Source organism: Budorcas taxicolor, chromosome 14 (genome assembly GCF_023091745.1).
Source record: "Budorcas taxicolor isolate Tak-1 chromosome 14, Takin1.1, whole genome shotgun sequence".
NCBI lineage: Eukaryota > Metazoa > Chordata > Mammalia > Artiodactyla > Bovidae > Budorcas > Budorcas taxicolor.
In genome coordinates this window covers 77,717,194-77,744,050 of record NC_068923.1, presented here as the reverse complement: position 1 = coordinate 77,744,050, position 26,857 = coordinate 77,717,194, and the positions used below count along the sequence as shown (strand labels likewise).

The following is a 26,857-nucleotide window of genomic DNA, read 5'->3' as shown; positions in this document are numbered from 1 at the left end:
CTTGACTCACTTGTAGGCCAAGCATTTCTAAAGGATGAGAAAGGAGCTGAGAATACAATTTTGATAACTATCAGAACCAAAATGCAAAGAAATTGTCAGGTCTATAATTTCTCCTTAGCAAAGATTATTTTATATGGAAGTAAAATATGTTGACTCATATTTCAGACTTCAATAATTATTATTTGAAAAGTTAAATATTAAGAAGTTTAGTAGCTTTTAAGGTTAAAATTGGGCATGTGAAGTGAAGTGACAGTCGCTCAGTCGTGTCTGACTCTTTGCTGTCCCATGAACTGTAGCCCGCCAGGCTTCTCTGTCTATGGTATTCTCCAGGCAAGAAAACTGGAGTGTGTTGCCGTTCCCTTCCCCAGGGAATCTTCCTGACCCAGAGATCGAACCTGAGTCTCCAGCATTGCAGACGGATTCTTTACCATCTGAGCCACAGGGGAAGCCCATAATTGAGTATAATTTCCACTATTTTTTTACCTTTTACGTTATATTCTTCTTATTTTATATAAGCAGTAAAGATTTTTCAAAATTTAAAAAAAAAACTAAAAAGAATGATATTTGAAAGATATACCACACATATACTCTTATTTTGTTTAGAGTTTGTGTTTAAGAAACAAAATAGTGACTGTTATTGAACATCTACCATAACATGTCCATACAAACCACAGTACATATATTATCTATATAATATTCTCAACAGCCCCATAATTTAGTTTACTATCCCCATTTTGAAAACAATTGGAGACTCAGGGAAGTTAAAATTAAATTTACCCAGTTTAAGGAGTCAGGATTTATATCCAGATCTATGTACCTCCAGGGCTTCCCAGGTGGCTCAGATGGTAAAGAATCTGCTTGCAATGTGGGAGATCCCAGTTTGATCCCTGGCTTGGGAAGATCCCCTGGAGGAGGGCATGGCAACCCACTTCAGTATTCTTGCCTGAAGAATTCCATGGACGGAGGAGCCTGGCAGACTATGATCCAAGGAGTCACAAAGAGTCAGACACACTGAGCAACTAACACTTTCACTTCACTATGTACCTTCTGAATTCATGTTCTTTCATCACCCTACACACTTTTTTTCCTATTACAAACTGAGTCCCTGATGGTGTCCCGGGCCCAGTGACCTTCTTGGGCTTCCCTAGAGGCTTAGCTGGTAAAGAATCCACTGACAAAACGGGAGACCTGGGTTCGATCCCTGGGGTGAGGAGGGAAAGGCTACCCACTCCAGTATTCTGGCCTGGAGAATTTCATGGACGGCATAGTCCACAGGGTCGCAAAGATTCAGACATGACTGAGAAGCTTTCACTTCAGACTGATAGAAACTCTTCTTTAAGAACATGTTAGAAAGCTCCATGGAAGAAAGGCTGTTTTCAGTAAGTCCTGGGTCAGTGATAAACTATTTCACAAACCTCTTTCATGTGACAGTATCGTATCACTTATCAGTTGGCCCTCGAGAGTTCATCAGAAGTCACTTAACATGCTCTTTCATAAACATGAGGCTTCCCTCATAGCTCAGTTGGTAAAGAATCTGCCTGCAATGCTGGAGACTTCAGTTTGATTCCTGGGTCAGGAAGATCTGCTGGAGAAGGGACAGGCTACCCATCCAGTATTCTTGGGTTTCTCTTGTGGCCCAGCTGGTAAAGAATCTGCCTGCAATGCAGGAGACCTAGGTTCGATCCCTGGGTTTGATCCCTGGGTTGGGAAGATCTCCTGGAGATGAGAAAGGTTACCCACTTCAGCCTGGAAAATTCTCACCTGGAGAATTCCATGGACTATATAGGCCACGGGGTCACAAAGAGTCGGAAACAATTGAGCAACTTTCATTTCACTTCACTTCATAAACATGATGGCTCTGGATACCTCAGGCCAAAGAGAACCAGTCTCCGTAAACAGTCATAGAAGCCACTTTGGTTCTGTGGCATCCTGGGATATGCCTGGGTTCAGTACCTACAGCAGACTTCAGCATGCTTGTGACGTAATAACAGGTGGCTTTAAAGTGAATAAAATATATAATCTGGTTTTCCTTTTTAAAAACCAAATAGTAGATCTTTCAAGACTTTCTAGAATTAGTAAAATGGAGACAAGTAAAATCTTGAGGCTATTTGCAGTGCTACATCATACAAATATTTGTGTTGTGCCGCTGAGAAATTTGTGATGTTTTCATGATGTGCTCCATCAGAAAATTCAGGGTGGGTGGGAGAAAGGAAGGAAAACTCAGTGCAATATGAAATCAAAGCCAAAAGTTGCTGAAATTTTAATCTACAGTAACAGTTTAGGGAACACATTAATTTTAATTATATATCATCAGTAAGCATCAGTAGGATTGAAAAAGCATGATATAATTTCAAAAGTATTTGATAATACTGAGCAAGATTTTGTTAGGATTGCAAACAGCAACAGGATTACATTAGTACAGCAAGAAGCTAATACAGAAATAAGATGACAGATTATTTGCTTACTGTAGAAAACATGCTTAAAGTGAGGCACACCAAAACCCAACTAATCATATTTATTTTTTAAGATTTATCCCCCAAATTTCAATTAATAATATTTTTTCTGGTAACGTAAGTTTAGAGGAACTCTCTATCACAGGAAAATTTGATTCCCTTGACCTTGCTCCCTATAACTTAGCATTCATTTTCCACAGAATGTAAAAGACAAGGGTATCATGAGAAAATTGAATCAAAGAGTCAGAAACATTATGGTGACTGTAATTACTTGCATCTTCCTCCATGAAAACTTTGCCTGGAACTTTCAGGGAAAATAACCAATGGACTAATTTCTCTTTCTGCCCTTCTTTAACCAGTTCAGTTGTGAGAGGTGTTCTTGAGCACAAAAGTAGTACTCATGGCAAAAAAACAAAACAAAACAGTTTTTGTCTCTCTTAAGTATCTGGTATAAAAGTAAATGGACTTCATTATATATTCAGCATTATATCAATCTTAAAATGAGGAAATTCTCACTGAAATCTGTGGGAAAATATATCCTCATTGGGACCTTACTGAAAATTCTGCTTAGTTATGAGAAAGAAATATCCTGCCACATAGTATTAATAAAACAAAACCGAGAAACTGTGAAGCTTACAAAGTCTGCAGCACTCTGCTGTTCTATATGAGCATGGAAAATAAGTTTTTTGTAAGTAGAAGATTGCAAAGAAAATAAATTCATTTCTAATGTTTCATTGTGAGCTGAACACATGAGTCATGTTATGTTTTATGTAATTCAAATGTTAAGCAAAGACATACTTAACTCTGTGAACATCTGCTAAGGGTCAAAAAATAATAATGAGCAGCACTAGAAAGATGACTTTATCAGAATCAGAGAAAAACCTCCTAAGCAGTTAAATAAAATGTAGGTTTTGTGAAGAAGACAAAGTAATCTATAAGCACAAAGAATATAATCTGAATCAAGCTCTATAAAAGCCAACAGTACCTTGGTCCATCTGGGAATGGACTTTAAGCTCTGAATCTTCCCTTTAGTGTTCTTTGTGACATAATATGATGAAGTATTTTGTTTTGAAGTCCAGGTCAACCTAGAAGAAAAACAAATATTATAACTTTGTCAATACCAGTATCTCATGGAAGTGAATGCTAACTGACTTTGAACAAGATTTATGGCTGTGAGCAGTTTATCGTGTGTTTCTGACCCGTTTCCCACAGTCTGTTACTCATAATAAGATATGGCTTTCTCCTGTTTCTTTGGCCTAGGGACAACAGTGTAAATGTAAACATGCTCATTAACATCAGCAGGGGCTTATTCTTTTTGAGAGCTTCCTGTACTTAAATAAATAGGTGTTAGCTGAGTATGAAGAAGAAAGCTGGCCAAGTCTAACAGAGCTTCCAGTATGATAAAGTCATCCCTATTTGTTACTCCGTTTGTATCATATTCACAGGCTCCTTTAATCTTGGTTTTTCTGGTGCTTTTCCAGCTATATATTAACCCCAAGGAATGTGTAATATGAATCCTGTTTTCTAGACCTGATGATGTAATTAAGGAGAAGCTAAATTGAAGACAGTTCAGGAAGTCTAGAAGTCATCCCCCACATCATCTAGCCATGAGAGCCAAAGGGACTAAATAGTGATTTACACACCTGAGCTATCTATCCTCTGGGATTCTCATACACCTTTCTGCTACTGCTGCTGCTTCATCTCACCACAGTGACTATAGGCATATCCAGAGTAGAGGTTTTAGCCAAAACTCGGAGTAGCCACCAGCCCTATCATACATTCAGTATTCATCAACCATGAACCTACGTTTTCCTGAATGTTCTTAATTTCAGTTATTCTGTTCTTATATCAGCCGTCTGAATGCAGCTATACATTTTAAACCAGGGATGTAATATGTGGCTTCCCAGGTGGCACTAGGAGGAAAGAATCTACCTGCCAGTGCAGGATATGTAAGAGAGGGGAATTCAATCCCTGGGTCGGGAAAATCCGCGGAGAAGGAAATGGCAACCCATTCCAGTGTTCTTGCCTGGGAGATCCCATGGACAGAGGAGCCTAATGGGCAAGAGTTGGACATGACTGAGCAACTAACACACTCTTACCTATGATACATGGTATCAATATCAATTTTTCTTCCTCCCCCACACAAGATATTATACATTTTAAGTTTTTGTTTATCTGTCAAGTGAAAAAAATTTGTTTCTTGTTTTAAATAAGCTTAATTAATAGTGGACATGAGTTTGGGTAGGCTCCAAGAGTTGGGGATGGACAGGGAGGCCTGGCATGCTGCAGTTCATGGGGTCGCAAAGAGTCGGACATGACTGAGAGACTGAACTGAACTTAATTAATAGTGAGACTGAGGAGTTTTTTTCCTCTTTCATAAAACAGTGTTCTCCAGAAGGATTAAATAGCTAAAGGTAAAAACAGATCTTAGAAATGCTTCAATAGACTATGGGAAAATATATACTCTACCTAGGCATAAATCCGTAAGATATGTTAATCATTTTTTACCTCATCTCTTCCAAAGTATGCATGTAAAAAGCATCAGGATATAACTATAAGGCAACTAACATACCAGGAAATAACATTTGCTACACATGGCAAACAAAGCATTAACACCCGTAATATATAAGGAGTTTCTACAAATCAGTAAGAAAAAAAACCCAATAGAAAAATGAGTATTTTTAGAAGAAGAATCCTACATGGCCAATAAATGAAAAAATATTCAACCTTTGTTATTTACTACTAGCATAAAATGTTTGTCTTACTATGTCAATACATATAAATCTTGATTCTTCTAAACATTGTATGGGTTATTGGTTTTTATTTAAATATTAGTCCATTGATGGATGTCTTAGTTCTTTTCTACTTTTTGCTATGATAAACAATTATACAATGAATTTGTATGTGTGTGTTTGTTACGTTTGTTCGGTCGCTAAGTCGTGTCCAACTCTTTGGGACCCCAGGGACTGCTGCACTCCAGGCTTCCCTGTCCTTCACTATCTCCCAGAGTTTGATCAAACTCATGTCCATTGAGTCGATGATGCCATTCAACCATCTCATCCTCTGTCACCCCCTTCTCCTCCTGCCCTCTATCTTTCCCAGCATCACTGTCTTTTGAGTTGGCTCGTCACTTCAGGTAGTGAAAGTATTGGAGCCTTAGCTCCAGCATCAGTCCTTCCAATGACTATTCAGGGTTGATATCCTTTAGGATTGACTGGCTTGATCTCTTTATTGTCCAAGGTCGTCTGTAAAGTCTTCTCCAGCATCACAGTTTTAAAGCATCAATTCTTTGGTGTTCGGCCTTCTGTATGGTCCAACTCTCACATCTGTACATGACTACTGGAAAAACCATAATTTTGACTATGTGGACTTTTGTTGGCAAAGTAATGTTTCTGCTGTTTAATTTAATACGCTGTCTAGGTTTGTTATAGCTTTTCTTTCAAGGAGCAAGCGTCTTTTGATTTCATGACTGCAGTCACCGTCCACAGTGATTTTGGAGCCCAAGAAAATAAAATCTGTCACTGTTTCCATTTTTACCCCATCTGTTTGCCATGAAGTAATGGGACCGGATGCCATGGATCTTAGTTTTTTGAATGCTGAGTTTTAAGCCAGCTTTTTCACTCTCTTCTTGCATAGACATTATCAGTTTTTTTAGTCTTGGTAGGTAGAAAACTCGACTTATTTTAAAAAGGTTTTTTTTTCCTTTAATTATTTCTAAGATGTAGTATCTCTTAATGTTTATATTTTAACTGCTTTATACCATTTGTTTTCCTTCATTTATTACTTGTTTATTTTCTTCATAAATAAGTGCTTTTTCTACCCTTCACCCATTTTTCTGTGTCTGTATTGATTATACAAACTATATAGTCATGATATCCCTTTTCTGCCATATAAGTTTAAATATGTGGTTTTTATACCTTGTTATACTTACCATCCTCATTTTTACTTGCCAGGTTTTTACACATCATATTAATTTTTCTACATCAGTTTAATTCATTCCTGTGCATTATTTATCCAGCAACATCATTTATCTTTTTTTTCCTTCAGATCATTCTTTTCTCTCTAGATTGTATCACCTGTAAAATCAAGAATTATCTCTCCTCATATAGGTCTGGCACAGTATCACTTACTTGATAATAATGATTTCTTCTTAATGATGGCTACATAGGTGAGACCTAGAAAGAGATGCTCAGGTCCTGACAGGCTACACAGAGCCTACAGACTGATTATAGACCTACCAGCAATAGACGTTTGCCATCCTTTCACCAGACTTTACCGTTATGTTTGAACAACAGAATAGTATAGTGTTACTGTGTAATAGATCTACTATGCATATTCTCACTGCTTTAAATTCACTGATTATATAAAAAGAGAAGAATGCACTAGTTTAGTGTTTGATCTTTACCACATAGATCTAACATCACAATGAGTTGCTTTCAGTATTTTCTTTGAAATCACATAAAGGTTCATATGTGCCAAGTTTCATAAGGATCACATGATAAGGTCAAGAAATACAAATTCCAAGGCAGAATTTATATGCCCAGTTCACATATGACAGTAATACTGTATAACCATATGTTGAATATAATACACAGTATGTAAATGCTCTTCTTGAATGCAATCCAATCAATAAAACCTAAAATAAATAACACTTTAATAACACATTTCAAATCAACTGAAAATGGAATAGATGGACTCTATGGCAAGAACATCCCTGTAAAATTGACATTGAAAGGCCATTAAAACACAGAGAGTAAAACAATCTTGAAACTAAAGAAAAACTGTGAATATTTAGAAGTTTTTAAAAAGCCTACTACATTGCATGCCAAGATATAGCAGTCGTTTTTATTTAAAGAGCTATTTCAATAAAAACTGGATTGCCAAGCATTAAAAAGTAAATTCCATTTACCATCACCAATAACTGAAAGAAACTTTAAAAAAATATACAATATCAACCTTAAAAAACTTAAAATGCACAATATTTAATAGAAAAATCAAAACTGAAAAAGTCCACTTTTAGTCATAATTGGAACTGTTGAAAGATTGACCTATTTTATCATTAAAAAAGGTTATGGGAAAGCTACTGAAGTTAACTTCAAAAGCCTAGCAGTAAAAGTGATTGTAATGTCAGTAAAACTGAAACAGATCGAATAACCCCTAAGTAGTACTAATCTACTGCATCTTTGAACATGTATATGCCTCTTTTTAAGCTGGAAAGGTTGCCCTTTTTTTCCTCTTGTTTCCAACATCCCTTTAAAAAAGAAATCTATCTATTCAACTGTTAACAGTCAGCAGCTCAGTACAAAAGCTGCCTTTACTCAATGGTGATATGAGCTAAGATTTGAAATATTTTTTCCTCTTTGGCCTGGTTCTGGAAAACATAGTTTCCTCAGTCTACCTTGTACAGAGAGGGCTTCTCTTTAAGTATTTATGTACTGAATGTATACAAACAAATGCATTAATGAAAGTGACATACAATATTTTAACTTTTTTCTCTTGGTTATCAGCTCAAACTCTTACACCAGAATTGATGTTTGTGTTGTAATTGACATTTTCAGCTTTAATTTTGTCTCTTCAGATCCTGGGAAGACTTTGCCTGAAGCCCTTGATTATTGCACAGTTTGGCTGCAGACGGTACCTGGAGAAATAGACAGCAAAAGTGGTATTCCACCTTCACTTGTAACGCTACAAATTAAAGATTTTCTTAACGGACCAGGTAAGAAAGTCATAATTCAAACTTTTTTTTCCTGTGAGTCTCTCAATGTGTACATGGAGTCTGCTAGTAATCTTGACTTTCTTTTCCAACCATGAGTAATTTGTTTTCCAGACGTGTACTCTTCTCAGGCTACCTATTTTAGAGATCAAAAGGCTAATATTAATATGCATTAAAAATTACCATTAGTTGACAAAAAGTAGTTGTCAATTTAAAAAGTAGTTGTCATTTTATTTCTGCCTTTTCTCCTAATTAAATGTGGGACCTTAGGCCATTGTCTAATCTCCTGTGCCTCAGTTTCTTTACCTGTAAATGAAGAGATAAAATAGGTAATGGATGGATAGATGGGTGGGAGCATGAATGGATAGATAGGTGGATAAGATACATGAATACATACACAAGATAATACACATAGGTAGATTGGATTAGGTAAATACACATTTGAAATGCTTAGCAAAGCGCTTGGGACATATTAACACTCAATTTTCAATAGATATAGATATCAAAAGCTATTAAGTGCTTATTATGTCCCAGGTACTAGGTACTTTATATACTTGTATAAAGCCAAGGTGTAGGCTCTATAATTATTCCCATTTTACAAATACAGAAGCTAAGACTTAGAAAAATGAAGTCGATTGCCTGAGATCACGGTAGCAAAGCAGCCATTCAAACTCAAGTCTTTATGACTCCAAAGACCTAGGTCACTTCTATACTGCGCTAATTTTAGTATAATTAAAGGTTTTTTCTTTCTTGTCTCTCTCCTCCTCATGCTCTTTCTTTTTGCTGCTCTATTTCTTCCTCCTTCATCTCATTTTTTTAATTAATTTTTTTTATTTTTAATTGGAGGATAATTCCTCTTCTTTTCTTTGTTACTCTTATATCATCTCTTTGAGATCTGAGCTGTTTATTTTTTAAAAAATTAATACAGTTAAGTTTTCCTTTTGTTATACTCACAGTGCTCCAGAACATGTTAGTCATTAAAAGAATACCAGTTTCTTCATTAGGAGTTTAAAACTGTGGTGTTATACTGTCTTAAGATCTCTAGCAATATACTGCAAGGCATGAATTTTGGTGATTGAAAGCTATCCCTATGTAGACCTGATTAAGTTTGTGTGCCACAGCATGCCAGCAAATTATGATTCATGACTACAAATAGAGAAAGTGGCCCACCATCGGGACTAGAGTAGAAATAACCTCGGTTGGCCCTTTCACTGGGGCTCAGTTCTTCTTATACATGTTTATCTGATGCTTGGATTTAAAACATATAGATATATGAAGAATTAGTTCTAATTTTTAGTATCTAGATTGACTATATAGGTGTGGTTTTAAAGAGTTGAAGGAAGGGAAGAAGCTGATGATGAAGTCTAAAGGATTCATGAAAGATGGAAGCATCCTTTGGAATGCTGGACGGTTGAAAAAGTGTGTGAGTCCTTGGCTAGTGAGTGTGAAGTACCGTACCGTATTTCATGGAATTCAAGCAACCGTCAATGTAGGAAAAAACATTTTATAAACTACTAAGAAAAAAAGAAAAAAATACCTGCTACTTAAGCTATTATATATATATATATATATATATATATAATATACATGATATTTCACTGATGGTTCAGGTGGTGAAGAATCCACCTGCAACTTGGAGAAGGAAATGGCAACCCACTCCAGTATTCTTGCCAGAGAAATCCCATGGACAGAGGAGCCTGGCAGACTACAGTCCATAGGGAGGCAGAGAGTCGGTAGCATTTTTACTTCATCAGTTGCAGGACAAAAGACTGAATATGCCAGAATGAATGAAATAGGGTAAGAACGTGAGTAGTTCATGGAGAAGTGATAGAGAAACTTGCATTTACTTCCTTTTTCTCTCTTTTAGTTTCAGATTTCTTTTGCTTTTAGGCACAGTCTTTCACCTTTTGGCTAGAAAGTTCCCTTCTAGTTTACGTTGATTTGTTTCTAACAGGGATGGGATCTTCAAGTCAGCGGTAAATTGTGTACCATATTTTTGTGGATCCCATATAATTTGAGTTTTGAGAAATATCAATGAGCAAATTAAAACTTACATTTTTATTATGTCATTCAGTTTAACTGTGTATGACTTTTACAACAGTTGTACTTTGTGTTTATTATATTTTTTAAAATTGGAAACTACATATTTGCCATTTCTGATTTTATGCCCATTCAGTAATAAGATTGCCTATCTGGGGGTTCAAACTTTTAAATTAATGAATTGAAATAGTTATTTTACAACAGTGCTTCTCAAACTGCAGTGTGCGTTTGAACATCTCTGGAGTTGTAGTTAAATGCAAATGTGGTTTAATAGTGATGAAATTCTATGTTTCTAACAAGCTCACAGGTAAAATGAATATTATGGATCTGGAGACTACACTTTTTGTACCAAGATTTTATATGACTCATACATTAATAATATATGTTTATAAATGATTTACTTGCCATCAGTACAATTACTGAGACTCAAACTGCAGATATTTGGGGGCATAGGAGAGCGGGAAATGATACAAAGAATGACTGTTTTTTAATTTTATTTATTTATTTTGGCTACTCTGGGTCTTCACTGCTTGTGCTGGCTTCTCTAGTTGCAGGGTGTAGGCCCACCAGGGAGGCCCTGAGTGTTTTTTTAAATGATATTTCATTATGAGAAATCAAATACAATATCCAGTATAAAATGGTTTAACTTCTTCAAAGTCTCAAACATTTTTTAACCAAGAGTACTTTTCTATCATAAATTATTTGAGGGGAGATTAGTTTGAATGATATGTCAGTTCTGTGGGATCCCACTAGAACATTAAGCTAACAGCCTTGAACTTCTCCAGAATTTGCCACCTTAAGAGAAAATTTCCTTATTATAAATAGTTTGTCATGTAAAGTATGTACATAAGTGTTATTAAATAAAAATTGTTATCTCTCTGTAAACAGCTACTGTACATTAATTTAGAGAGCAATAGGAGTAATGAGACATAATAAAGCATTTTTTGCTGTTGAGTTCAGTTGCTAGGTCATGTCCAATTCTTTGCAACCCCATAAACCACAGGACACCAGGCCTCCCTGTCCATCACCAACTCCGGGAGTTTACTCAAACTCATGTCCATCGAGTCGTTGATGCCATCCAGCTATTTCATCCCCTCTCCTCCCACGTTCAGTCTTTCCCAACATCAGGGTCTTTTCAAATGAATCAGTTATTTGCATCAGGTGGCCAAATTATTGGAGTTTCAGCTTCAACATCAGTCCTTCCAGTGAACACCCAGGACTGATTTCCTTTAGGATGGACTGGTTGGATCTCCTTGCAGTCCAAGGGACTCTCAAGACTTGCCTTCTCCAACACCACAGTTCAAAAGCATCAGTTCTTCTGTGCTCAGCTTTCTTTATAGTCCAACTCTCACATCTATACATGACCACTGGAAAAACCATAGCCTTGATAAGATGGACCTTTGTTGGCAAAGTAATGTCTCTGCTTTTTAATATGCTATCTAGGTTGGTCATAACTTTCCTTCCAAGGAGTAAGCATCTTTTAATTTCATGGCTGCAGTCACCATCTGCAGTGATTTTGGAGCCCCAAAAAATAAAGTCTGACACTGTTTCCACTCTTTCCCCATCTATTTGACATGAAGTGATGGGACCAGATGCCATGATCTTAGTTTTCTGAATATTGAGCTTTAAGCCAACTTTCTCACTCTCCTCTTTCACTTTCATCAAGAGGCTGTTTAGTTCCTCTTCACTTTCTGCCATAAGGGTGGTGTCATCTGCATATCTGAGGTTATTGACATTTCTCCCAGCAATCTTGATTCCAGCTTGTATTTCCTCCAGCCCAGCGTTTCTCATGATGTACTCTGCATGTAAGTTAAATAAGCAGAGTGACAATATACAGCCTTGGCGTACTCCTTTTCCCATTTGGAACCAGTCTGTTGTTCCATGTCCAGTTCTAACTGTTGCTTCCTGACCTGCATACAGGTTTCTCAAGAGGCAGGTTAGGTGGTCTGGTATTCTGATCTCTTTCAGAATTTTCCACAGTTTATTGTGATCCACACAGTCAAAGGCTTTGGCAAAGTCAATAAAGCAGAGATAGATGTTTTTCTGGAACTCTTCTTGCTTTTTTGATGATCCAGCGGATGTTGTCAACTTGATCTCTTGTTCCTCTGCCTTTTCTAAATCCATCTTGAATATCTGAAAGTTCACAGTTTACGTATTTCTGAAGCCTGGCTTGGAGAATTTTGAGCATTACTTTACTAGTGTGTGAGATGAGTGCAATTGTGCGGTAATTTGAGCATTCTTTGGCATTGCCTTTCTTTGGGATTGGAGTGAAAACTGACCTTTTTCCAGTCCTGTGACCACTGCTGAGTATTCCAAATTTGCTGGCATATTGAGTGCAGCACTTTCACAGCATCATCTTTTAGGATTTGAAATAGCTCAGCTGGAATTCTGTCACCTCCACTAGCTTTGTTCATAGTGAGCATTCCTAAGGCCCACTTGAGTTCACATTCCAGGATGTCTGGCTCTAGGTTATGTATTATTTTATATATTTTTGGCAACTCAAGAAAAAAAATATTTTTCCAGATTTTAGGAAATAGTATATTAAGAGCAGTATTATTTATGCTGACTGGAGGAACAAAATTCAGCTTTATAATATTCCCCAGTACCATTCTCTTCCCTTGAAAAATAAAAAGCCCCTTTTTTTTAGTGTTGCAAAGAATGCTTCTAAGTATTATGCAGTATTATCATTAAGAATCTTTTGATACCATTAGTTTAACCTGTATGCACATCTTGTTTAAGTATCATTCCCAAAGAATGCTTTATATTACAACTCTAAAATAATGTATTTGCATTTACTCCTTTCTTGCTCTTGAATTAAAGTTTCAGTAGCAATAAAAGTTATGGCCCTGAAGAGTAGAGGAAATGCCAACTATAACTACCTAACCTTAAATTTTCTTCCTAAGGTGCAAACTTAACGGCTTTTGAATTCAGCCTTTCAGATTTTTTTTAAGGGATTATTTTATCTAAACAAGGTGATGCATATGCTGCTCCTTAGCATTTGTTTTGTGAAAATAACTCAGTGTGTTGAGTATCCCCTGATTTCCTCTGTTCACTTAATAGTACCTTAGAGCAAATGGTAGGTCCCAACTTGTACATCAAAAACCCCTTCAAAGCTCTCTCAACCCCCACCTCCTTCCTTCAGAGGCAACAATTGTACCCATTAGCAAGGTCACTGGCTTGGAGAAACCTGGAAAACAGCAGCTACCAGAAACCCACTAGAATAATATATCCAGCAGGTGATAGATTAGTTGGAACAAATTGGAACCATTGCAGTCCAGCAATCCTGGTTTCTTTCAAGCTGTTTTTAAAATGTCGTCATTTTAATACACAATCTAAGCCCCGCGGAACAGTCCACAGCAGGTTAATTTGAATCATATGATGTGTCACTGCCCTCAGCTGACATGAGCTCTATTCCATGTGTGAAGCCATAATAAATCCATTCCCAACCGAGGAAAATTCCCCATGAGAAGGTGAACTAATCCAGGCCTCACACTGGCATGCTAGCCCTCCATAATTGAAAGCAGGGCCACCTGTTACCAGCACAGTTAGCCTATAGAGAAGAAATTACTGTTAGATACTTCTTATATTGAAAACTCATTCATACTTCTTGGAGATTCAAATTCAGCTGTGAACTGCTTCATATGACATCATACAGAAACTTAGGAATGTGCCCCCTTGATCCCAGTTTAAAAGTTTGTTAACTATAGGATTTCTTAACTTTGAAATGAAATTTTTTTTTTTTAATTTAATGAGAGCTGACACTTGAGAAGAAGAACTAGGAAGGGTGCAGATTTTTCTAATTAACTTAAGGTCATTTACAGACATATTTGAACTCCCTGGTATTTTTTTCATTGTTTCTTTGCAGACATGTATTTGAATACTGTCACTGTAGCCACTAAATGACACTTAGAGGATAGGAAAGAAAAACTTGCCAAATTGGGAGAACATTCCCACATGTATGTTTTATTATAAATAATTAGCATATCACAATTTTCATATAATTTTAGGCAACATGGTTATATCAAAGTTATGACTATAATTTCCTGTTTCTTTTATTTTAATATATGTGGTGTCACTTGTTGAAACACATAGCCACTGATAGTTTTTCTCATAATAAAATCATTTATTTACTCTCTACTTAACTAACTTGTTAATTCATTTATCTGTGTCATTTTCAGTTTTTCTGATTTCATTCAAGCTTTGGATTGGTTTTATTTAATTTTTATATTAAGATATTATTTGACTTTTAATTTTTTGTAGTCCATTTAAAAAAATATAAATTTATTTATTTTAATTGGAGGTGTAGTCCATTTTTTATAAATTTAGTGTTTTATAGGTTGCAGGGATTTTAATTTTCACTTTAAAAAAAATCCTAACCATCCTACAATTTCCTGTTCTCACAGCCTCTTTGATTTGAATGAAAATACATGCTGGAATAATGTGAAATACTACTTTAAAAGCTTCTCAGATATAGTATCACACCATTCAAATAGGTTTGTTTATAATGAATATAAAGTAGAAATGCTAAGTTGTTTACTGCCAATTTTGTGTATTTTTAAAATGTGCTTACTTTTCATGATGATATCTGTTTTTATATTCTGTTATTACAGAATTCATTACTATTGGGAATTAATCCAGACATAGGTAGAAGATGACTGACTCAGGGAAATTAAGATAACCTGAAAAAACACAAATAGCGTCCTGACTTTTCTGGAGTAGAAAATAAAGAATAGGTAATATGATTTTTTATACAAGAAGATACAAAGTAAAAGGAAGCATCTTGAAAAGCTAATTTTAATTAATTTAGTCTTCTTCTTGTAACTCTGATAGTTAACCCCTTGTTCTTTTCTCTTTCCAGAAATAGGGCCAAGGTCCCCACCTTGGTCACTGGAGTCCTATCTCTATTTTAGTTTTACAACCATACTAGCAAGCTATCTTCTACATTTAAGAAATGTAAACTAGTTAATAAAACTGTGAGAACCTTGACTTTCACATTTCCTAGGTGTTACGGGTTTCAGTTTGCAGCGTCAGCATTGTATTATCATCGTTTATTTTCCCTATGATTTATCAAAATAAAACAATAAACTTGAAGTCAGAATGTCAAATAGAGAGTAGACCAAGAATTTTATTTTATTGCTGAATTTTTTTAATTGAAGTAGTTGATTTACAATATAGTGTTAATTATAGGTATACAGCATAGTGATTCAGCATTTTTTTAGGAGACCATTGTCAGTTATTGTATTTCCTGTGCTATACACTATATCCTTGTTGCTTATCCATTTTATGTACAGTAGTTTGTATCTGTTAACCCCATACTTCTAATTTGCATGGACTGTGTAGTTGTGGCACATGGGCTCCAGAGCATGCAGTCTTCAGTTGTTGTGTCAGAAAGTGCTCTCTGGTTGTGGCACACAGGCTTAGTTGCTCATCAGCATGTGTGATGTTAGTTCTCTGACCAGGGATTGAACCTGTGTCCCCTGCATTGCAAGGCAAATTCTGAACCACCAGGAAAGTCCCTGTTTGTATATTTTAGATATTAACCCTTAATTAGTTACATTGTCTGCAAATATTTTCTCCCATTCCATAGGTTGTCTTTTCACTTTGTTCCTTTGCTGTGAAAAAAAGTTTTTACGTTTGATTAGGTCTCATTTGTTTATTTTTTTTTTGCTCTAATTTATTTTGCCTCAGGAAAATGATCTAAGAAATAGTATACAACCTAATAGTATAAAAAGTAGTATACAACCTAATAGTACAAAAAGTAATTGCAGTTTTGGACTGTGAATATTAAATCATTATCACTAGGCTCATGTTTATTCATCAAAATAGGAATCATTACAATCAATATAATTTTGCCAATGAGAGGTAGTTTGTTTATTCCTGTAGCGTAAAAATCCATGCTTCAGGATTCAACAAACTCTTGGAAAGCATTTTCTGCCTCCCGCTGGTTGTGGAAGCATTTTCCCTGCAAAATGTTGTCAAGATGGTGGAAGAAGTGATAGTCGGTTGATGAGAGGTCAGGTGAATATGGCGGATGAAGCAAAACTTCCTAGCCCAACTCGTTCAACTATTGAAGCTTTGGTTGTGTAATGGGGGATCAGGGGTTGTGGTAGAGAATTTGGCCCTTTCTGTTGGTCAGTGCTGGCTGCAGGCATTGCAGTTTTTAGTACATCTCATCAATTTGTTGAGCATAATTCTCAGATGTAATGGTTTCATGAGGATTCAGAAAGCTGTAGTGGATCAGAAGGGCAGCAGACCACCAAGCAGTGACTGTGACCTTTTTTTAGTGCAAGTTTGGTTTTGGGAAGTGCTTTGGAGCTTCTTCTCAGTCCAGCCATTGAGCTGAAAGTGAAAAGTGAAAGTCACTCAGTCATGTCCCAACTCTGTGCGACCCCATGGACTATACTGTCCATGGAATTCTCCAGGCCAGAATACTGGAGTGAGTGGCCTTTCCCTTCTCCAGAGGATTTTCCCAACCAACGGATCGAACCCAGGTCTCCCACGTTGCAGGCAGATTCGTTACCACCTGAGCCACAAGGGAAACCCAAGAATACTGGAGTGGGTAACCTATCCTTTCTCCAGCGAATCTTCTCAACCCAGGAATCAAACCAGGATCTCCTGCATTGCAGGCGGATTTTTTACCAACTGAGCTATCAGGAAAGCCCAACCATTGAGCTAGTCAGGCATAAAATCCACTTTTTGTTGCATGTCACAATCTGATTGAAAAATGGTTCATTGTTTCATAAAATAAGAGAAGACGATGCTTCAAAACAATTTTTTGATTTTCAGTCAGCTCAGAAGGCACCCACTTCTCAAGTTTTTTCACCTTTCCAATTTGCTTCAAATGCCAAATGACCACAGAATGGTCAATGTTGAGTTCTTCGGCAGCTTCTCATGTAGTCATAAGAGGATCAGCTTTGATGATGGCTCTTAATTGGTCATTGTCAACTTCTGATGGTCAGCCACCACTTTCATCATCTTCAAGGCTCTCTTGTCTCCTTTGCAAAACTTCTTGAATTACCACTGCACTGTACATTCGTTAGCATTACCTGGGCCAGATGCATCATTGATGTTGCAAGTTGTCTCTGCTGCTTTACAACCCATTTTGAACTCAAATTTAAAAATCTCTCAAATTTGCTTTTTGTCTAACATCTTTTCTATAGTCTAAAATAAATATAAAATAAACAGCAAGTAATGTCATTAGCCAAGAAAACATAAAGTGAGAAATCCACATTAAAATGATGTATAACATAACCACATTTGTTTAAGAATGTATTCTAATATCAAATGTCAGAGTTCAACAATGCAAACCTGCAATTACTTTTGCACCAACCTAATATGATTTACCCACTCTTTCCCCATCTGTTTCCCGTGATAGATGGGGAAAGAGTGGAAACAGTGTCAGACTTTATTTTTTTGGGCTCCAAAATCACTGCAGATGGTGATTGCAGCCATGAAATTAAAAGACACTTACTCCTTGGAGTAAGGAAAGTTATGACCAACCTAGATAGCATATTCAAAAGCAGAGACATTACTTTGCCAACAAAGGTCCGTCTAGTCAAGGCTATGGTTTTTCCAGTAGTCATGTATGGAGGTGAGAGTTGGACTGTGAAGAAAGCTGAGTGCCGAAAAATTGATGCTTTTGAACTGTGGTGTTGGAGAAGACTCTTGAGGGTCCCTTGGACTCCAAGGAGATCCAACCAGTCCATTCTGAAGGAGATCAACCCTGGGTGTTCTCTGGAAGGAATGATGCTACAGCTGAAACTCCAGTACTTTGGCCACCTCGTGTGAAGAGTTGACTCATTGGAAAAGACCCTGATGCTGGGAGGGATTGAGGGCAGGAGGAGAAGGGGACGACCGAGGATGAGATGGCTGGATGGCATCACTGACTCGATGGACGTGAGTCTGAGTGAACTCCGGGAGTTGGTGATAGACAGGGAGGCCTGGCATGCTGCGATTCATGGGGTCACAAAAAGTTGAACACGACTGAGTGACTGAACTGAACTGAACATGATTTATGTCAAAAAATGTTTCGTCTGTATTCTCTTCTAGGAGTTTTATGGTGTTATGTCTTATATTCATGTTTTTAAAACATTTTGAGTTTATTTTTGTATATAGTGTGAGAAAATGTTCTAATTTCATTGTTTTACATGAAGCTGACCACCTTTCCCAGAAATGCTTGTTTAAGAGATGTTCTGCATTGTATATTTTTGCCTCCTTTGTCATAAATTAGTTGACTATAGATGTGTGGGTTTTTTTCTGGGCTCTCCATTACATTGATCTCTGTGTCTGTTTTTGTTCCAGTACCATGTTGTTTGATTACTATAGATTTGTAGTATAATCTGAAATCTAGAAGAGTTATACTTCCAGCTCTGTTCTTCTTTCTCAGGATTATTTTGGAGATTTTTGAGTCTTTTGTGGCTCCAAATAAATTTTAGGATTATTTATTCTAGTTCTATGAAAAATATCATGGGTGATATTTATAAGGATGGCATTATGTCTGTAGATTGCTTTGGGTAGTGTGGCCATTTTAACAATATTAGTTTTTCCAATCCAAGAGCATGAGATGTCTTCCCATTTCTTTGAATCATCTTTGATTTTCTTCATCAGTGTTTTATAATTTTCAGTGTATGGGTCTTTCACCTCCTTGGTGAAGTTTATTCCTGGGTAATCAGGCTGTTTTTTTGTTTGTTTGGAGGGGGAAAGGAGATGCAGTTTTAAATAGGATTTTTTTTTTAACTTTATCTTTCTGATATTTCATTATGACTGTATAGGTTTTTGTACATCAATCTTGTATCCTACAATGTTGCGGAATTCATTTACTAGTTCTAACAGTTTTTGGGTGGAGACTTAACAGTTCTCTATACAGAGCATCATGTCATCTGCAGATAGTGACAGTTTTACCTCCTCCCTTCCAATTCGAATGCCTCTTTTTCTTTTCTTATTGCTTTGGCTGGGACTTCCAATACTATGTTAAATAGAAGCAATGAGAGTGGACGCCCTTGTGTTCTTCTAGAATTTAGCAGGAAGACTTTCAGCTTTCCATCACTGAGTATTATGTTGACTGTGGGTTTGTCATGCATGCATGAGTGCTAAGTCGCTTCAGTCATGTCTGACTCTTTGTGACCCTGTGGACTGTAGCCTGCCAGGCTGCTCTGTCCATGGAATTCTCCAGGCAAGAATACTGGAGTGGGTTGCCATGCCCTCCTCCAGGGGATCTTCCCGACCCACAGATCAAACCTACATCTCCTGTGTCTCCTGCATTGCAGGTGGATTCTTTACCACTGAGCCACTGGGGAAGTCCCGTTGGTTTGTCATAAATGTACTTTATTATGTTGAGATGTGTTCCCTTTATACCCACTTTGAGTGTTTTTATCATGAAGTTGTTGAATTTTGTCTTCAGTCTTCTGTTCTTTGTACAGAAAATAACCTCAGCTATCTCTTCTATGCCTACAACCTCCAATGCCTATTTCTAATTTTGATTCATTATCCACCTTCAGCACTATTTCTTCATCTCCCTGTGAGATGCATTTAGTTATTTAAAATACCTGGGTGCAATCCGCGGGTCAGAAAGATCCCCTGGAGAAGGAAATGGCAACCCACTCCAGTACTTTTGCCTAGAAAATTCCATGGACAAAGGAGCCTGGTGTCCATGAAGTCGCAAAGAATCGGACACAACTGAGCGACTTCACTTTCACTATTAAGTCAAAAATTGTTTCTTTTTCTTATTGGCTCCATCTCTTAGTACAGTCTCCAAATTTCTTTACATTTGCTAGTGATGGCAGCAGTGTTCCATTCAGGTCTTCTCACAGTTTTACTGCCACCTTCAAGTCGTCCCTTTTTCATTCAAGCCTTTTTAGTTTTTCCTTTGAAATGGTTCTCCATTATACCTGCCACCTACCTGTGCCCTTATTACTTCTTTGGTCTATTTACTGGTGACCCTCATTTCAGATTTTTCTTTTACTCAATCATTTTTCTTTCCTCTGCAAACTAATGTGAATCTTGACCACCCACCTCCCTCAGTTAATCAAATCATAACTGTCCTCAGACCTCGGGAATCTAACCTGGTGTCATCTGGACAATCCAGGCTTACTGTCACTACGAAAGTAATTCTAAGTGAGATCATTTTTCTTCTTTGAACCCTAGTATTTTCTTCTGTATCATAAGAGAGTTGTCCTGAGATTCCTGCAAATTCTAAAATGATGTCTGTAATCCCCAGTGGAACTCTTCATTTATTTTTCACAACAAGTGTTTATGAGCAATTATAATATTCCAAGTAATCTTCTAAGCCTTGGAATTACAGTGGTAAGCAAAAGATACACAGTAATTTCTCTCAGGAAATGCATACCATCTAGTAGAAAGGACAGGATTTGATTAGCAAGTAGTCACCCAGAGTATTTATTATATAATTATAAGCTAATATAAGTGTCATAAACTTTTCTGGATTTGTAAAAGATTAGAGATTTAGGGAAGCTTGTCTGAGCTGAGTTCAGACACTTGTATAAAAGGGAGTTAACCAAAGACATGGAGGGAACAGCAATCTTCTGACAGAATGTATGCAAAAGACCCTGTGAGGAAGGGGATTGTGGCACACCGAAGGAAATGAAAACAAGTCAGAGAGAGGGAACAGTTGCAGGAGGTGAGGCTATAGAGAGAGTTATGGGTCAGGCCTTGTAGGCCACAATAAAGGATTTGGGGATTTTTATCTTTAGAGCACTGGGAAACCACTGAAGAATTTTAAGTAGGACATACATATGATGGGGAAAGAAGAGATATGAGTGTTTATTGATATGGTTATATTTGCATTTTGAAAAAAAATTATTCTAGTTGCAGGATAAAGAATAGATAAAAAGCTCTAGAGTAGAGGCAAACAACAAATTAGCAGAATATTGCAGTAGTACTGGTGAGAGATAATAGGTTGGGTCATGGAATGGTAATAGAAATGGAGAAAAGTGAACGATTTGGTAGATAAATATGGAGGCAGAATCCATAGACTGGTATTGGAGTAGAGGGGATGTTGTATAAGAGAGGTTTAAGGATGACTTAAGGGTTCCTGACTGATCTAACTGAAGGAATATTGTGTTGTGGACTGAATTGTGTCCCCCACAAAATTAATATGTTGAAGCTCTAGTCCCCACTGTGCTGGGCCTTTAGGAGGTAATTAGATTTAGATGAGGTAATGAGGGTCAGGCCCTCATGGTGGGGATTAGTACACCAGACAATTTGCTGTCCTTCTGTCTCTCCCTGCCATGTGAGGACACAGTAATAACACAGCCAGGCAAGCCCAGAAGTCAGCCTTCACCAGAAACCAACCTGCGTTCACTCCCTGATCTCAGAATTCCTGCTCTAGAACTATGAGAAAATAAGTTTCTGTTGTCTAATCTCACAGTTTGTGGTATTTTAGTATGGCATCCCAAACTGGTGTCCTGTTGACTGATATGTTATAGAAAATGCTTGGGAAAAGGTATATTTTGTTTGTCATGTTTGTGTATGAGAGTAGGGAGAGATCATGAGTTCTGTGTTGGTAATTGTGCATGCATATCTGCTGCTCACACAAAAGTCTGACTAGTGGTAAAGGATTAAATGTTTTGAAAGTTTGGGGGAATATGGGCGCTGATCGAGGGCACAGACCTGGATGAGATTATTACTCAGAAGGGAAAAGAGGAAGAAAAAAAAGAGAGGAAGTAGGAAAAAAGAGTCTTTAAGACTGAAGAAGTCGAATCAGTAATTACTGGCCAGGAGGAAAAGGAGGAACTTTAAAAGAAAGTAGAGCTAAGAGGAAAATCTGGAGAGTGCTATGTCAAAGAAACCAAGAGAAAAATGTGTAGAAGTACTGGACAGTGTCAGGTAATGATACAAGCTACAGAAAAATGAGAAATCTTGAAAAATCTGTATGCAGGTCAGGAAGCAACAGTTAGAACTAGACATGGAACAACAAACTGGTTCCAAATAGGAAAAGGAGTACGTCAAGGCTGTATATTGTCACCCTGCTTATTTAACTTATATGCAGAGTACATCATGAGAAACGCTGGGCTGGAAGAAGCACAAGCTGGAATCAAGATTGCCTGGAGAAATATCAATAACCTCAAATATGCAGATGACACCACCCTTATGGCAGAAGTGCAGAGGAACTAAAAAGCCTCTTGATGAAAGTGAAGGTGGAGAGTGAGAAAGTTGGCTTAAAGCTCAACATTCAGAAAACAATGATCATGGCATCTGGTCCCATCACTTCATGGGAAATAGATGGAGAAACAGTGGAAAGAGTGTCAGACTTTATTTTTTTGGGCTTCAGAATCACTGCAGATGGTGTCTGCAGCCATGAAATTAAAAGACGCTTACTCCTTGGAAGAAAGTTATGACCAACCTAGATAGCATATTCAAAAGCAGAGACATTACTTTGCCGACTAAGGTCCATCTAGTCAAGGCTATGGTTTTTCCTGTGGTCATGTATGGATGTGAGAGTTGGACTGTGAAGAAGGCTGAGCGCCGAAGAATTGATGCTTTTGAACTGTGGTGTTGGAGAAGACTCTCGAGAATCCCTTGGACTGCAAGGAGATCCAACCAGTCCATGCTAAAGGAGATCAGTCCTGGGTGTTCTTCGGAAGGACTGATGCTAAAGCTGAAACTCCAGTACTTGGCCACCTCATGTGAAGAGTTGGCTCATTGGAAAAGACTGATGCTGGGAGGGATTGGGGGCAGGAGGAGAAGGGGACGACAGAGCCTGAGATGACTGGATGGCATCACCAACTCAATGGACATGAGTCTGAGTGAACTCCAGGAGTTGGTGATGGATGGGCAGGCCTGGCGTGCTACATTCATGGGGTCACAAAGAGTCAGACATGACTGAGCGACTGAACTCAACTGAATCCATTTTGAGTTTATTTTTTATATAGTGTTAGAAAGTGTTCGAATTTCATTCTTTTCCATAGCTGTGCACTTTTCCCAGACTGTCTTTCTCCATAGTATATGTTCTTACCTCCTTTATCTTAGATTGACCATAAATGCATAGGTTTACTTCTGAGCTTTCTATCCTGTTCCATTGATCATTGTGTCTCTTTTTGGGTCAGTACCATACTGTTTTGATTACTGTAGCTTTGTACTATAGTCCGAAGTCAGGGAGCATGATTCAAATATATTAAAGAAACCAGGTAAGTTATCATGTAAATTTTACAGTTTGAATTTTGCCTGTCCCTATTCTGTGTATTTCCCGCATATAAACTCATAGATGGCTCAATCTAATTCAGGTTGTTTATTTTATTTATTTTTAGCAAGACTGTTTTATAAAAGGTTTTATTTTGTTCCATCAGGAGGCACATAATGTCTAAAGGTTCTTCTTGTGATGTTAATAGTTATTGACGCTAAATACATAAAGTCATTGGAGGTTGCAAACAGTAACATTTTAATTCAGTTTCTTAGTAGAATTGTTTACCTAAGAAAGGTAGGATAAATGCTTACTTCTTTCCCTTTCTTTACCCATTAGAAAAATAAATTCGGTTTTCCAGATGGGGAGGAACTTTTTTGCAGTGTATAGTCTATATCAGTCATCATAGTGTACAGATCAAATATCTTACAATTTTATTTGTCAATCTTATATCAGTAAAACTGGGGAGAAGTGAGTTAATTTTCTAACTATTCCTTTGTTGGCCATTTATCAATGTTGTTATTTGGTGTTATTCTGGATTTGTTATTTTTAGTAATGCTCAAATTGTCTCCTCATTGGCAGTTGTAGTCTCTATAAATTGGATTGTCTATGTTTTTAATCTTTCCTCAGTCTGGAATCCTTGCTTCCTTGTCTCAAAACATTTGGCTATTCCTAAAAATCAGATAAAAATCAGATATGCTGTCTCCAAGGATGAGTATATGCCATCATTGAAAACAGGAAGAAAAGAAAAGGAAATGAGTACCAAAAACACTGTCACAGTGATTCGAGTAGTGGAATGTACTTAGTGTTCTATGATAGCTACTTAGATGGAGAGAAGCTCATTTAGATGAGCTCAGTTTGATAAATTCATTTTAGAAAACCCATTCATTTACCCTTTAATCAGAACTTTTGTGTTGTGATTTTGAGGGTAGGACAGTATAGTCAAAATAAAGTCATTGCTTGATGATAAGAATATGTCCATGAGCAGTTATGCTAGTAAACATGATGCCCAGTTCGCAGTGATAAGCACAATGAGCTGCTGCTGGCTGACCCAAGGACATGTGTCAGTCATGTCTCTGAGCCTCCTCAGTGGCACATGGGTCAGCCTACAACCAGTTCCATTTGGTGTACCACTGTTAACTGACACACTTACGTCTGCCACCACTGAGATCTTTACACTTCACACCTTCAATGAAAACATGTTGATCTTGCTGTCAGGGGCAGCTTTCCAAGTTTTCTAGCTCTCACACCTGTGAATACTGAGTCTCCATTGTCTGTTATTATCATGAATACCTTTACTTGAGCACTGTAACAAAAATCTGAACTTGAATTGCTGAATAAGAAAAAGAAGTGTACTATGAACCATGACCTAATAATAAAAAATATTTAGAGTTACAATAACACATAAAGTCAAGTTTGATTAAATATTTGTTCTTTGATTTGTATTTACTGTGGTGGAGGGGGGCCATCATTCCTGTGTCTTTACATAGCCACCATGGCCACTGACTTGTTTTCCTAACAAGCCCAACTTGTCTATAAAAAAAAAATTGTCTTTTACAAATAAAATTCCAAAGGAAGAAGCACTTAACAAAGAATTTTTTCTTTCATAAATGTTATGATTTGGGTATAACAAGCCATATTGAATCCATTGGGTTTTGGGTAATAGATTTCAAAATACATCATAAATGTAAGTAATATGATGACTAATGGGTCAAGTAAAGTTGGAACATTTTAAATGAGAAAATAGCTGGAACAGTTTTCAGGAAACTTTTCCAGTTGATGTTTGGTCCCCCACAAGGTGTGCGTTAACATAAACTTAGGGGAATCACCTCTGGGGCTTGAATTCCCTCTCTGATTTCATTATTATAATATGATTCTTTTCCTTTTCCTATTAAGTCATCTCCTAGGGTGATGGAAGCATAAAATAAGTGTAATTTATTTGTATTTGTCTAATCTCCTTTTAACTCAATAATCATTCCATCATTCTGTTTCCTGGTAGCTTTAGGAAAGTTTTGAAGGGTAATTAGAGTCTAATAATTGACAGGCATGGGTTTACTTGGTAACTTAAAGATATAGAATGTGTTCTGGAGATGGTGAGAAATTAGATCTGGCAGAGAAATGGATGACTCAGCTGGGAAATTCACTATTGCTACACATTCTTAAAATCTAAACATTGAAAATAATCCATTTATTAAAGTTCATTGAGGATTACCAAAAAAAAAAATCTAAACCCTTTAAAACAAGAATCTGATAATAATTGGATAAATGTGCAATAAAATTCACATTAACAATCTATGCCTGGTTCTTTATCCAGTTATATTTCCAGTTCTTGTAAATCATCATTTTATATAGTTCCAACTGTGTCTGTTGAATAAAACTTTTATAGTCCATTACTTTAATGTTTTCATCTTAATAGTGAAGTTAATGTTTTTCATCACTTTAAAAAATATAAAAGAAGATAAGAAAATCATTGCTCAATTTTTTAAAATACCAGATTTTTTTTGCATAGTTTTCCCACTTGTAAAAATAAGTTTTCCTACCGTTATGAAACTACAAATATTTATAATAATGACAGTAATTTTCTACCCCCCAAAATACCTGACTAGTTAAAGGATGTCAAAGTCTTATTTTATACTAGGAAATAGAAGTAACAGTACATATTTGTTTAATTATCAGATGTGATAGTGAGCTTGTGATTTTAGTTGAAGGAGTTACACATGTTGATGGACTTTACAAGCAATAAAGAGTGCTGTTGCATTTGTGGTGTTTCTCATTCTGGTACATGCTACAGATTTCTTCATGGACCAGGTACTTTGAAAGGAATAGCTTCATTGTAAGCTCTGCTTTTGGGGCTCTTCACCTGCAATATTATCTGACTTGTCCAATGGGACTGCCCTAGTCCCTCTGCTTATACATAGAACAGGCTGTGTTTTGCAAAGAATGTGGCTCAACACTCCAGCTCTAGAGAGCTGAGAGTGGGGGTCTTTGTGGGCCAGCGGAGGGCAATCATGCACAAAGGTTGGTTGCACTGTATGCAGACAGACATACAGAAACCGTCTAAAATGGAAATTATTTAAATCTTTTAAATATCTAGTCATCTCTTACAAAAAGTTAACGTAACACTTGTCTTGGTGCTTTCTATATAGACTGTGGTTTGTATGTAGCTTCTCCGGTGGCTCAGAGATAAAGAATCCGCCTGCAGTGCAGAAGATGCAGGAGACAGCGCAAAAAGCTTAACCCATTTTGAGCTGTTAAACTCGTACTGAATAAATATTGTGAGCTGTTATTGATGTTGCTTCGGGAAATTGATCTTTCTGATTTTTAAACTTTTTAAAGTTCATATTTGGTAGAGTAAGGTTGATAATGTAACTCAAATAGACTCATAGTTGAAATTCACAAATATGATTAGCTTGTATTACACATTTCTTTTTCTGAATTATCAGCATTTGACTTCTACTGACAAAAAAGAACCTTCTTTTAAAACTTATTTTGTAATATGAGCCAAGACCTAGG

At 36.9% G+C, this 26,857-nt stretch overlaps 1 protein-coding gene across 1 annotated transcript in view; it reads left to right on the top strand.

The window, feature by feature from the left end:
* Nucleotides 1-26,857, top strand: part of VPS13B (vacuolar protein sorting 13 homolog B) — a 775,227-nt gene that overhangs the window by 559,693 nt on the left and 188,677 nt on the right. The window contains exon 34 of the mRNA XM_052651420.1: nt 8,032-8,169. Coding sequence (XP_052507380.1) covers nt 8,032-8,169 — 138 coding nt within the window. The remainder of the gene's footprint in view (nt 1-8,031; nt 8,170-26,857) is intronic.